Raw genomic sequence first — 12719 nt, forward strand, 5'->3', positions numbered from 1 at the left:
CGCTTAGCCTATCGATAAAAATTCTGCTGCCCGATTAGTCGAGCCGGCAACAAGTGCACCCTGTGAAGTCTGTGGTGGCAGCACTTTGAACAAATAATTGTTTTCGGCGGAAAGTATAAGTTCAAAATATGTAATATGTATTTGCACATTTATTTATTAGGTCAGCTTATTTAAGCAAGGCGATTTTGTATTGTGATAATGCTGATAATGGCAAGCTGATTGTTCATAATAAAAAAATTCTAATATGTAAATGTGCATACATTCGTGTCAGCTAAATGTACAATAAGGGCCTTTAATTAATATTTGATGAAGCACCTAGATGAATCTACAAACCCATTTCGATGTCGGACTCATCGTTGGGCAGCAGATTGGATGCAATGTCTGGAGTCTGCTGGTTTAATTGATAAATTTGTTGACTGTGCTCGGATTCCGCCCTGGTCACAGCCTGGATGTGAACGCGCAGCGGCTGGAGCATGTCGATCACCTGTCGGAATTCAGTTGTCAGCTGTGACGGCAAGCCCGTGAGCATGTTGTTCACAAAGTCATCTATGACGGCATCCACTTCAACATTGTTGCCATGCCCGAGTTCTCCACAAAGATAAAGCAACGTATGCAGACCCAGGATGAGCTCACGCGTGGCCTCCACGTGGACATTTTTTTGATATGGCGCTGCCTTCATATCCATTTCGGCCAAGGTGCGACACTTCTCGTACAGTTTGTTGCGGGGAACGGATTTGCTCTGCATTGCCTCCTTCTCGTACTCGGACAGATGCTGGTGGGCGACGCGCAGCGGCTCCAGAATGTCAGTGTTGACGCGATGGAGAGTTATTATATTGGCCGCATACCGACGCTGAAGCTTCTCACGAAGCGGCGTATGCTTTGTTTCACGCCGGGCGGGCGCTGGCATGCCGCTGGCCTCCACTTCCTCGTTCATGCTGGCCATATCCTGTACGGTTTTACGCTTGAGGGCCAACAGCTTTTGTAGCTGCAGCAGCGAGTCAAACAGAGCCTTTAGCTCTTCGCTATCATCAGACATCTGCAAAGGCACCTCCTGCTTCACGTCAGCATCTTGCGTGATGCTATCCAATGATACAGTTTTGCAGTCTTGCAGCACATGGAGTTGGCAATCGGGCATTTTCATTATGGTATGCTTTCCGGCCACATTGAACTTGACCTGGTAGCTGCTGTCCTTACACTCGAAGCCAACAACACGTCCCTTGCAAAGCACCAAAGTTGGCATGTTTATCAGGCTGACCACCTTGCAGTCCACTGACAGTGGCATAGGAATGAGCTTTGGCATCAGTTCCAATGATTGGGCGTCTTGTTCTGCATTGAACTTTCGCTGCTGCAACTGGCGGACAACGTTCCGACAGCGCTCCAACTCGATGCGCTCCCTGGCAATGAAGGCTGCGGAGAAGCGACGAGCCTTGCCCATGTTGCGGCGTATCATCTGCCAGGCACGACGCGGCAAGTGGCGCGTCTCCAGCTGAGGAAAGAAACTCTGCACGTAGCTGTTCATGTCATAGGAACTGCCCAGTATTGCCTTGTCGATAAAGGATTCAATGAACTCGCACCAGATCCAGCGCTGGCAATTGGGCAGCTTCAAGTACTTGTACAGCCGCTCACTGACCTTGAAAGTCTCCTTGGCAGTGGGCTCGATGTCCGGCTCCTGGACACCCTCAGTAGAGGTCTTGGCACGTAGTCGCTTACTAAACTTCGGCAGCTTGATGAAAAGCTCGCCATCGTCCTTGTCAGCCGTCTGCGATCGGAGCAGACGTTGCGATTCGTTTGCCTTGGCCATCCTCTGCACGCGGTGTAATCCAATATTTGACAGCTGTGGCGGTGTTACAGCGGTTTCGGATTCGGATGTTTCTTGGCTAATATCTGCAAGGGGTTCAGACATTTTGTTATATTTTTGACAGTTGCTTTCAAATGCTACACGGTCTAAACTTTACCGGCGTCTACTTCCTGATTCCTGATTCAACCAACTTTACCAGAGACTACTTGTTCAAAATATCATGGGGATTATAAAATAACCAAAATGACATTTCCGTTGCGAGGATAAATTCGAAATTGACCCAAATACAGAGTTGCAAATGAAAAGGGGTGACCAAATTTGACCAAATTGAAGCTCAACGGGTTTCGTGGATCTTCGAAAATTAAAAACAATTTGATGCTGATTTGACTGGGTATTTATTGCATATTTGTGAATCATAATAATTCTTATCAATTTTAGAGGTGACCCAAAGTCAACAATTAAAGCTTTTTTCTTAAATATGTAATTTCTTGTAAATTTCGGACTGCACTAGAGCGGGTTCGACTATTTCTTCTTTGACAGCCCAAACATCTCGCATAGGGACTTCATATCACAGGCATCCTTGTTGTTCATGTTGGCTTTCATTTTCGAGAGCAGTGTGTCCACTTTGGAGCAGTCGCCGGATAAAGCTGGATGAGTTTCCAGGTTCAATATTTGTCCGGTTTGACCGGCAATGGAAACTTCACGCAGTTTCCGTGCGCCGTGAGTAATCATCATCTGAATTCAGACGCTCGAAATAACAAATTAATTTAATTGAATGGAAAGAAGACACTTACATCCATCAGCTTCAGACCGATTGGCCGATCTGCCTTCTCATTGCCAAATTTCTCACAGAGATTAACGCAGGTGTGCTTCAAGGAATGGATTCCGATGGTGTTCAGAGTGCCATTGCTTGAACTCATCAAGTAGAACATTCGCACCACCAGGCACCAGCGTTGACGTTGCCCCGGAGTGGCCTTCTGCCAGACGTGGCATCTGCCCATGTAGCTGTGGCCATTGTAGTTGATATCGAAATGCGGCACAGGCAGCGCAATCCAATAGCTCAGCTGAGTATCGATCATGGACTCAGGCAAAGCCACAGAGGCCGGCTTGGGAAACTTTTCTATAGGCAACTTGATGGCCACGAGAAAGTCGAACACTATGCTCGTACTGTGCTTAGCCTTCAGCTGGGTGGCGATAATGGTGTGGGAACTGACTGGATATAAAGATGTATGATAGCACAATCGGTAGCTACGTCCGGAGCCATCATTGCATGTAATCTGTGGCTGTGGCCTCAGCAAATTACTTAAATCATTGCGTAAATGGGTTTGTAAATAAACTGAGGAGATCAAAGAATCTCCAACAACTTGCTCCTTGAACACTGAGTGTAAATAGATGTAGTCTTCGTTTTTGAATTCTATGTAGAACGGAAAACGCAGATCCAAGAGCAGATAACAATTGAAGTTGGCGGGCACATCGACCTTACTTCCGCTTATATAGGTGGCTATAAATGGTGATGTTGGCGAATAAAGCGAATAGGGTGTAGAGATCAGTCCTTACCAGTTTCTGGCAAATTGCTGAAACTGCCAGCGAGCATTGAGCGACGCTCCTTGAGGGCTGTATTTATCCAGCCAGCGATATAGGCCGAGTCAAAGAGAAAGTCCTTGTGCTCCTTCGGAGTTACTTTCATTTGCATGACAATATTCTGCAGACACTTATCGAAAGTTGTAGACATTTTTCTTCCAATTCCTTAATTAAAATGATTTTTGAATCTAGTTAATTAACAAAATAATATTCGAGTTACAAATTTTGCGATTTTCATTGTTTGTAATAGATTCAGTGAAAGTATTTCTACTACAAAGACAGTAGACGCAAGGCAACTGTAATGGAACACTGAATATTTTAGAATGAAGTTTAACGGTCTTTTTAGTTAGTATTGTCAGTAGCCTTGAAACATGGTATTTCAAAAGTTGGTGGGAATGGAACGACTAGAAAGGATTTTTGGGAATGGAACGATTCAGCGACTCAGCTTAATGGCCGTTAGGTATACATTTAATACCAACTATGGAAGAGAATTATTTGTTTTCCTATATATACATACATGCATAATACAATTTGCAATTTCATATTGAACAAGTTTATGTGCAGAGCTCTGTATTTTTCTTATATGCATATATAATTTATGTACCAAGATTTCGTAAATCCGTTTCGAAACCGATTGGGAATTTTAATTACATTGGAGATATTAGGGTTAATAATAATAATAATAAAGGTTACGTTTACTAGTTCCATTATTTTTTCATGGTGCCAAGTTTTTCCTTGCGTTTCTTCACATGCTTCTTTACTTTGACCTTTCGCTGTTCGGCCTTGGCATCCTTAACCGCTTTCTTACGTGCCTTTTTGCTGTCTGGGGACTCGTCACGTGGCCGCGCCGAGTTTTTAAACTTCGACGTTTCATCTTCGTCCTGGGAATCGTCGCTTTCGTTCTCACTCGACTGCTGCTCACTTCCCGCAGTTTTATTTTCAGCATCCAAAATATCTGGCTTCTTCTGCACATCTAAAGCTGAGTTTAGACCTGTGACTTTCGCATATATAAGATCTTGCTGGACACCCTGCTTGGCTTTCGCCACATCCCGCTCAAAATGAGGCACCTAAAAAGAGATATACAATAAATTCCAAATAAACAAATTTGAAATGTTCGTTAGCTACTGACCTCATCGAGGCGTTTGGGAATGTAAGTGTTTTGCCAAACAGCCTCGTCGATCTTTTCTTGTGCAGTGATGGCATCAAAGTCTCGATCCTTGATACGCTCTGATATACGTTCCAAGCATTCCTCCATATTCTGCTCGTTTATGGTTTGGTCTGTGATGAAGTCGAACAGCTCCTTCACCGTCATGGTGGCGACTGCCTTTTTGCGGAAGAACTCGGATATGTTCGTGCAGTCTTTGCGTAAAAAGTCGAACGCATGTGGATGATCGTGTTCGACCGCCTGGCTCACATCAATTATCACCAGCTGCCCGTCTTGGAACAGTATATTGAATTCTGAGAGATCCGCGTGCACCAGTCGGCATTGATTGTAAATGCGCCACATGATGACCACGCAGTCGCGGTACAGCTCACGTGCCTTTGAAGTGCTCAGCTCCACATCTTTTAGTTTTGGCGCCGGCCAGCCATCGCGGCCGCAGAATCGCATGACCAGCACATGCGAGCGCAGCAGAATAGGCTCGGGAACGGGTACGCCAGCATTGCGCATGCGCAGATAGTTGCGCATTTCCTTCTCGGCCCATGTGCGCACCATCTTTCGGGGATTATGCTTGCAGTAACCATGACGGAAGCGAAATTCGCCTGAGACATACTTGTCGCGATCCTTGAAAACAAGTATAGAAGTTTTGTAGATCTTAATGGCGTATTCATCTTCCCCATTCTTGGACACTGCATGATAGACGTTAGCCTCCTTTCCGGTGGATATGCAGCCGTTGATCTCTTGAATGAGACCACGGTTAAGCAGCTTGAAAAGTATCATTCTTGTGCGTGGATCCATAACCTGTTCTGCTGTAGCTCGGTCATGCTTATCACGCACTCGTACTCGCTCTGTCTCCTGACGACGATCGAAGCTCACTAGTCGGTTGGCTGCCTGTGCGCTCATATTGGTGTTTGGATCATACTTCTCGACATTTATGCGCGCAGAGTAGCGACGAAGTACTTTTTCATTGGGCTGGTAACTGCTCAAGCGCTGCGTGCCGCCTCCTGTTCCTCCAGACCCGCTCCCAATACTGTTACCACCAGTTGTAGTTAGCTGTGGTTGAGCGTTGTGCTTGTTGAAACCACTGTAGGATTCCTCGTAGGCATCGTAGTCGTCACCAATATCAAAGGTATCGTCTTCATCTTCATCGTCATAATCTGAATCAGAGTCACCGGATATTGCACTCTCTATAACTTTCAGGCTAAGTTCGTCGCTAGCATCCTTTTCGTTAAGTTTGATATTTTTGAAAATGTCATCCTTCACTGTAAGAGATTTAAAGTCATGAACCCACTCAGACTTTGAAGTATTGAATATTAATTATTAAATAGTTCTCAGCATTCCAAAATTAATCTTAGCTTACCGCTTTTAAGTCTTCCTCATCTTCCTCTGGATCGCTATATTTGTGTTCATCACTCATTATGTGAGTGAAAGCAAAGTATATTTGTAGGTGTTGAATTTAATAGTAATTGCGAATTTTGGTATTGTATAGCCACTCTTAATATATTCAAAGCCTTTGTAAACCAACTTTCGGATTAATAACAATTGAGAAATGAGCTTGCACGTGTAACTCGCGAACAGCTGATTCGTTTGCCAATCACATTGCACGGTGACAAAACTATCGTATATCGGTACAAAATGTTAGGAAACAGCTGTTCTGTTAACGCATGAAATCCACGCTATTAATAACAAAACAGCTGAAAACAAATGAGCTACAATAATAAATAGTGCCGGCTGAAACAATTTGCTTGTTTGCATCCTACGAAATTAGAGTAAACCTCTTATAAACAACCGATAATCATGTTTGTACTGGCAGAACTGAAAGATAATGTACGCATTGCTCCAGATCATTTCAATTTAAAGCTCGTGGACGCCGTGCGCGATGAAATTGACCGGAAGCTGGCAAACAAGGTAAATGAAAGATTTGTGAATGAAACTATTGATTAACATGTGTCTCGCACTTGGCAGGTGTTGCTCAACGTTGGTTTGTGTATAGCAATGAAGGAAATTGTGTCACTGAAGGACTCAATAATATTACCAGGAGATGGCGCCTCACACACGGAGGTTCTTTTCCGCTATGTGGTTTTCCGCCCAATGGTAGGCACTGTAATGACTGGCAAGATAAGGAATTGTAGCCGCGAGGGAGTTAACGTAACCCTGGGCTTCTTCGATGATATACTCATACCACATGCTGCACTACAGCATCCGTCGCGATTCGATGAGGCGGAACAAGCCTGGGTCTGGGAATATCCGTTAGAAGATGGCGGCAAACACGATCTATTTATGGATGTTGGCGAGCCCATTAAGTTTCGTGTGTCACGGGAAATATTTGAAGAAACATCGCCCATCGGTCCACCAAAAGCAGAAGGTCAACAGTCACAAAATGCCAGCAGCTCAACAACAGCAGCCGCAGCGACAGCAGCACAGGAAGTGAAGACGCCCTATAAAATTATCGTAATTATGATTATGAATATCAAAAGAAAGCCATTGCTCAATTATGTGCTTATTTTCAGGGAGCTATCAATGAGTCTGGTCTTGGAGTGCTTTCCTGGTGGGATCAACAAGGCAAGGAGGAGGAACAAGAAGTTGAAGACGGCGAAGATAATACGGAATATGAGAATGACGATGATGGCGAGGGCGCCTGCGAGGAATGACAAAGGAGTAGCCTCAGCTCCTAAATTTGTAAATAGTTATCTATTAAGGCAAAAGCATCTTTATTTTTAGGAAATCGTAAAAATACAAGTAAGAACGTTGTAATCATTCACTTTTCGCGATTCATTCATTCTAGCTTATCTAAAATCCGGAAAGTTTATCCGCCTCGCCGTTTCCTTTTATCACTGCAATGATCGGCTATTAATGCTGCTGAGAGTAAAATTGTAACGAGCATTTTGGTAAAGCAACAGGCGAACAGAAATGAGAAGTATGTAGTCTAAAGTGTATTGTAACGCACTGTTATGTAGCAGTGTAGGTTATGCTAAACAACAGTTTACAGTGTAAATGCTCTGTTTTGTTACAGTGTGTTAACATGATCATGTTAACTCAATGTTTATTAACGGTTTGTTAATCTACATTTTTCGCCCTAGTCCTCATTTCGGTTGGCATGGTACTTCCATAGCCTCTACAGTTATTTTGGGCAAATACTAGGCGCACAAAAATGAGAAGTAGGGTGCAAAATGGGGAGTAGGGAGCCAAATAGTCTGTTCTAGATTTATACTTACCTTTGACGACTAATTGTAGATGCTGCAGATTGAACTTACTTTGCTTTTTAGCTTAAAACAAAAGGAGAATTGTACTGTCGTAAATGAAACGCAATATATTCAAATAGGCTTTAGTTTATTTTATATATGTATATATATAGATTTGTTTTTTAAAATTTGTTCTTTAGATTTGCATTTGTTTAAATATTGTTCATGCTTGGTTTGAAATATTTTCAAAACAATGATCCTCACATATATCCTTTAAACTGTTTTTGGTAGCGCATCTCTTTTACATAATTTTATCCACATATTTTTTAGTTTATGTTTTTAACTCTTTGTCGTTAGCGACTTAGGTCTAGGAAGGGCGGCACAAGGACTTCAAAATATACAATTTAATGCTTCTCTCTTTACTTTCTTCGTAGCTGGATTTTGTTTCGATTTTCTTTTGGTTTTCATATTTCTTCAGCCATTTGCTTAACGTGCACATTTTGCTAGATGTTCTACTTCTAAAAACTGGAATATTTTACTTCTGTTAAATTGTTGTTTGATTCATAGAGGGGCTTTAGCACAGTTATTGTATGGTACAATTGATAAAAAGGTGTTTTCCTTGTGTGTGTATGTGTGTGTGTTAGGTGAGCTAAGTATAAAGCTGTTTGGCAAACTTTGCCCATAGATAGATATTCGCTTCGGTATTTTTGTTTTGTTTTGAGAGTTGTTGATTTGAACAATAAATTGCATAATTTTTGATTTTTTGTTTTTCCTTCGTTATTTATTTAGCGTTTTGTTTGTCTTTTAGGCGCAATCTTTATAATTAATTTACATTCACATACAAGTATGCATATAATATCTATATAAATTGGGTTTTCTTTTCTCTTTTCTCTTTGTTCTTGTTTATGGTTAATTACAGTGAGATTAATTCAAAACTTGCTTTAAAAACTACAATAATATAAATAATATATTATTTATAATATTAGATCTTCATCTATTGTACTGTGTAATTGTAAATAAATATAATTAAGAGGGTCTTTTATGGTTAATTACAGTATAGCTCCTTGAACGGCTCCCAACTATACATATAGACGTACATACATATACATGTAGTTCCATTTGAAATCACAGTTGAAATCATAGATAGAAAATAAAATATTGGATTTACAGAGTTACGAGAAGTTTCTATATAGCATAAGAGGAACTTGCCGACTAAAGAAAATAATTAGCATAGAATTCGATTAGTTGAACTCGTAAAACTGAATCTAAATCAAAATCAGTTGACTTCACATTTACATTCACATAATAAAGTAATCCAGAAATCAATTATTCGATTATCAAACAGCGTGGCAAATGCTCTTTCAGATAGTCGAACAATTCATGCGAGGCGCCCGGACAGTTGGTCAGCTCCAGTTCCTGCAGATGTCGCAACTGGATGAGGCTGGACAGCCCGGATGAGGTCAGCAGCGGACAGCCGGCCAGCGACAGCACCTGCAAATTTCTCATCGAGCACAGGTGCTGCAGCCCAAAGTCTCGCACCTGCGAGCACCAGCGCAGAAAGAGGGCCGTCAGCGATAGCATCGTCGAGATATAGCCGACACCTATATCTGTTATGTGAACGCATCTGTAATTGAAAGAGAAAGATAGAGAGAAAACAATATAACATATAAGTATGCAAATATACTAGTAAGATTAATTTTGTAGAGATCCTTTTAGAGTTTCTACGATTTATAGGATATCAGCCACACCTTGCATAACCTTTTACCCTGCTTGAAACTGTTTCAATGGCAGCAGCGAATAAAAAGTTAACATTATTCATGTTTATATTACTTCATACTTCTAATTATTTAAGCAGCTAAATTGTTTTACTTTCGACAGGTAAAAACCTTTTTAGAAATTACAAATTTAATAAACTCTGCTTATGACAGAGAGAGAGAGAGAGAGAGAGAGAGAGAGAGAGAGAGAGAGAGAGAGAGAGAGAGAGAGAGAGAGAGAGAGAGAGAGAGAGAGAGAGGGGAGAGCAGCAGCAGGAGCAGCGAAAGTGCAGTAGGAAATTGAATTTAACTCATGAATAATTGCGAGTGGCTGCAGCGCAGCACAGGTAAATTGTGCGCACCTGTGCTGGCTGTGGCTGGGTGGCAGGGTGGCTGCGGGTTGGCACTACTTATACTACTCACCTGTCCAAAGTCAATTCCTCCAGCTGGTTCAGATCACAGGCGATATACTCGAGCGAGGCGTCCGTGATGCGGGGACACCAGGACAGGTCCAGGGCGCGCAGCTTCTGCAGATTCTCGGCAATCAGCTCGACCCCATCGTCGGTGAGTTTGCTGCAGCCGGACAGGCTGAGCACGGTCAGGTGCGGCAAGGAGTGCACTGCAAGCGGAAGATATAACAAAGACTTTACATTAACTTTAAGTGGAAACTAAGGCGCAAAAGTTTATGTAGCAACAGTAGCAGGAACAGCGGTACTAGCAACAGCAGCCGCAGCAGCAGTAACCCGCATCACTAAGCTGCTGCAGCTGCTCCAGTTGCCCTTGCTGCATGTCCTGCCGTCCTTGCCAGATGCCACAGCTGTCTTGGCTTAGACTCATAGTTTATTTAGCATGTAATTCAAAAGGAAATTAGTTTCATTTCAACTTAAATATTTCCCAAGTATTTATATAACTTGAGCTTGCCCTAACACAAAGCTGGACCATCAGAAATTTTCCCTCGACATGCCATTGTCGCCCCTCTGCCATCGTCCTACAATTTCTGTGCTATCTAAGCCATTTGCACTTCACAAAGAGAGCTTTTGTCTACGAAATTTGATTAAATTTATTAACTATTAATGGGGCTATAGAATGTTTCGAACAGGAGTATTTTAAGGGAATATTTAAAGACTTGAACATGTCTCATGAAGATAAAGACTTTGAATAGTAAAGAACGGTTTCTTTCCTTAAAATATCTATTTACAGACATAATTGAAGTGCCATGAGACACAGAGGATAAAATTTTCTTTTATAAAATCGCCTTAGAGTAACTTCTAGAGAAGTCTAAGGACTTCGATGGGAAATTTCACATAATTTAAAATTATTTATTTTCAAAGAGTTTTGCTCTCTACTTTATTGTTACAAAAAATGCAAAACTCAATTTATTAAATGAACTCTTGCTTCTGACACATGTTGTTAAGTGCTTTGGCTTCGGCCTTTGTGTTTCGACTGAAAGCTAATTGAATCTGTGGAATAATTGAGTTTTGTGGCAATGTGTGAGAGCATTTGCATAGATTCAATTTGGTCAACATTAACTTGCAGCTGCTGCTGCTGCTCCAGAAGTATCTATGATTATGTAAAAGTATCTCGCAGATACATTTGCCTGTTACAAGTTAGCTGCTTCTGCTTCAGCTGGCTCTGCTGCTTGAATGCGAATCATGGACCTGGCCAGCGGCTGCTGACAATGACAACTTTGTTCTAGTTGCGTCAGCCACAGTTCAGTTCAGTTTTGTGCCACATTTCATGTGCCACATTTTGTGTCTTCTTTTGCTATTTGCTATTTGCTATTCGCTATTTGAGTTGCAAACAGTTTTTCTTCTTTGCAGCTGTTTGTCTCTGCCTCTAAGTAAATGTCTTTATTTTAGTTGGCATTTTATGTTTGGAATTACATTTTCCTTTTGAGAGCAGCTGAAGATTGTGTGGCGAAATTTTAGAATATTTCAAATTGAAAGTGGGTTGAAATGTCTGATGGAACACTCTGCCAAACAGAGGAGTATTAAAAGTAATGAAAAATAATATAATAATTAATTAATATTAATTAATTATTCTTAGTATTAGATTTAATGGCTATACGAAGAAGAAGTTCTCAAATTGCTTTCAATCAGGGTTCAACTGTATATAAGGAGTAAAAGATAATGCTTGAATATTAATCGTTTCATCTGAAATTTATTAATTTTTCAGCAATTTATGAATAAATTATAATTTAGTAAAATAACTTTTTTATTTTTATATTATTTATTATTATTACTTAAATCTTAAATTAGTTTAAGTGGAATTGAAAAAAAATATATAATAAACAGCTTAGTTTTTCAAAAAGCAAAGTTTCCCCAAAGCAAATCACACATCTCAAATTCTTTCTGCGTAAAATACGTTGAGGAGATCGAAACTTTAGCAATCATTGACTTTATCTTTTAGACTTTTAAGTTTTTTCTTCAGATATATTTAATTCCAGGCTTATGAAGTAGCTGAGCGCCGAGCATTAAAGGTCGCGACATTTGCACTCGAATTGCCCAAGTTTCAGATTAAGTCCGCAACTTTGCGAGTTTCACGTCCGTGTCGTAAGCAAATGAGAGTTCTAAAGGATTGTCTGGCCAACTGATAAAAGGAGAAGGGCCAGCAGGTGAGCGGAGAGGACGGAGGGGGGCAGAGGGCCGACAGAGTCTACAGCAGACGGCTACAATTACCGTTCTTAAGCGGCTTAAGAGCAGCGCAGCGCTGCGCACAAAGGCAACTTTGCCAATGAGCATAAAGCGGGAGACGACCTGAGCGGTGCTTTGGCCACGTGCCTCAGTTTTCATGTGTGGCGGCTGCATAAACAAAGATAAGCATAAAACAAAGAGAGGGGTAGAAAGTGGGAAAGGAATAGATAACGTCCGAGAGAGAGAGAGATAGCAAAGAGGGGTGAGGCAGCTGTCTTACAGGAGTGCAGGCATGTAAGAATTTTCATCGCGTCTGCTGCACTCGAGGATGAAGTCCAAAAGTGCAGTGGAGAAGTGTAGCTAAGCGGCTTTTCACTCGACTTCTAAATAACGGCAACTGGGGGCATGCATTCGAGTCAATGATAAACTATGCCCCACTTTACCAGCCACCAGATACGGATTCAACTCAAAGCGACTCGACTCGACTCGACTCTACTGGAAAATGCATCGTTTGTTTGGCTTCTGACCAAAAAAACCACAAGGTGCTTGCGTACAAAGAGGGATTTGAATTACTAGTATATGAATTTCTATATGAATATTCAAACTGTAAAC

At 41.5% G+C, this 12719-nt stretch overlaps 6 protein-coding genes across 6 annotated transcripts in view; 1 reads left to right on the forward strand and 5 right to left on the reverse strand.

Moving 5' to 3' along the window:
- Nucleotides 1-12719, reverse strand: part of Akr1B (Aldo-keto reductase 1B) — a 58389-nt gene that overhangs the window by 29385 nt on the left and 16285 nt on the right. The window lies entirely within an intron of this gene.
- On the reverse strand, nt 212-1979 carry aly (always early). Its single transcript, XM_018100336.3, has one exon. It carries the CDS (start codon nt 1901-1903, stop codon nt 326-328), a length of 1578 nt encoding a protein of 525 aa, XP_017955825.1. The 5' UTR covers nt 1904-1979; the 3' UTR covers nt 212-325.
- On the reverse strand, nt 2212-3626 carry LOC108650973 (uncharacterized). Its single transcript, XM_018100341.3, has 3 exons — nt 3356-3626; nt 2593-3299; nt 2212-2533 (listed from the first exon to the last, which is right to left on the reverse strand). The coding sequence occupies exons 1-3, from the start codon at nt 3528-3530 to the stop codon at nt 2321-2323; spliced, it is 1095 nt and encodes a 364-aa protein (XP_017955830.1). The 5' UTR covers nt 3531-3626; the 3' UTR covers nt 2212-2320.
- On the reverse strand, nt 3933-6113 carry RIOK1 (RIO kinase 1). Its single transcript, XM_018100332.3, has 3 exons — nt 5899-6113; nt 4509-5834; nt 3933-4446 (listed from the first exon to the last, which is right to left on the reverse strand). Exons 1-3 carry the CDS (start codon nt 5953-5955, stop codon nt 4087-4089), a joined length of 1743 nt encoding a protein of 580 aa, XP_017955821.1. The 5' UTR covers nt 5956-6113; the 3' UTR covers nt 3933-4086.
- On the forward strand, nt 6169-7292 carry Polr3H (RNA polymerase III subunit H). Its single transcript, XM_018100352.3, has 3 exons — nt 6169-6446; nt 6504-6989; nt 7049-7292. The coding sequence occupies exons 1-3, from the start codon at nt 6336-6338 to the stop codon at nt 7187-7189; spliced, it is 738 nt and encodes a 245-aa protein (XP_017955841.1). The 5' UTR covers nt 6169-6335; the 3' UTR covers nt 7190-7292.
- Nucleotides 8425-12719, reverse strand: part of LOC108650962 (uncharacterized) — a 35227-nt gene continuing 30932 nt past the window's right edge. Inside the window, exons 5-6 of the mRNA XM_089259727.1 lie at nt 9898-10093; nt 8425-9344 (exon numbers count right to left, since the gene is read on the reverse strand). Of these exons, the coding sequence (XP_089115853.1) occupies nt 9047-9344; nt 9898-10093 (494 nt within the window). The 3' untranslated portion in view covers nt 8425-9046. The remainder of the gene's footprint in view (nt 9345-9897; nt 10094-12719) is intronic.

The sequence above is a fragment of the Drosophila navojoa genome, chromosome 4, assembly GCF_054131105.1.
Source record: "Drosophila navojoa isolate 15081-1374.11 chromosome 4, UAZ_NAV_1.0, whole genome shotgun sequence".
NCBI lineage: Eukaryota > Metazoa > Arthropoda > Insecta > Diptera > Drosophilidae > Drosophila > Drosophila navojoa.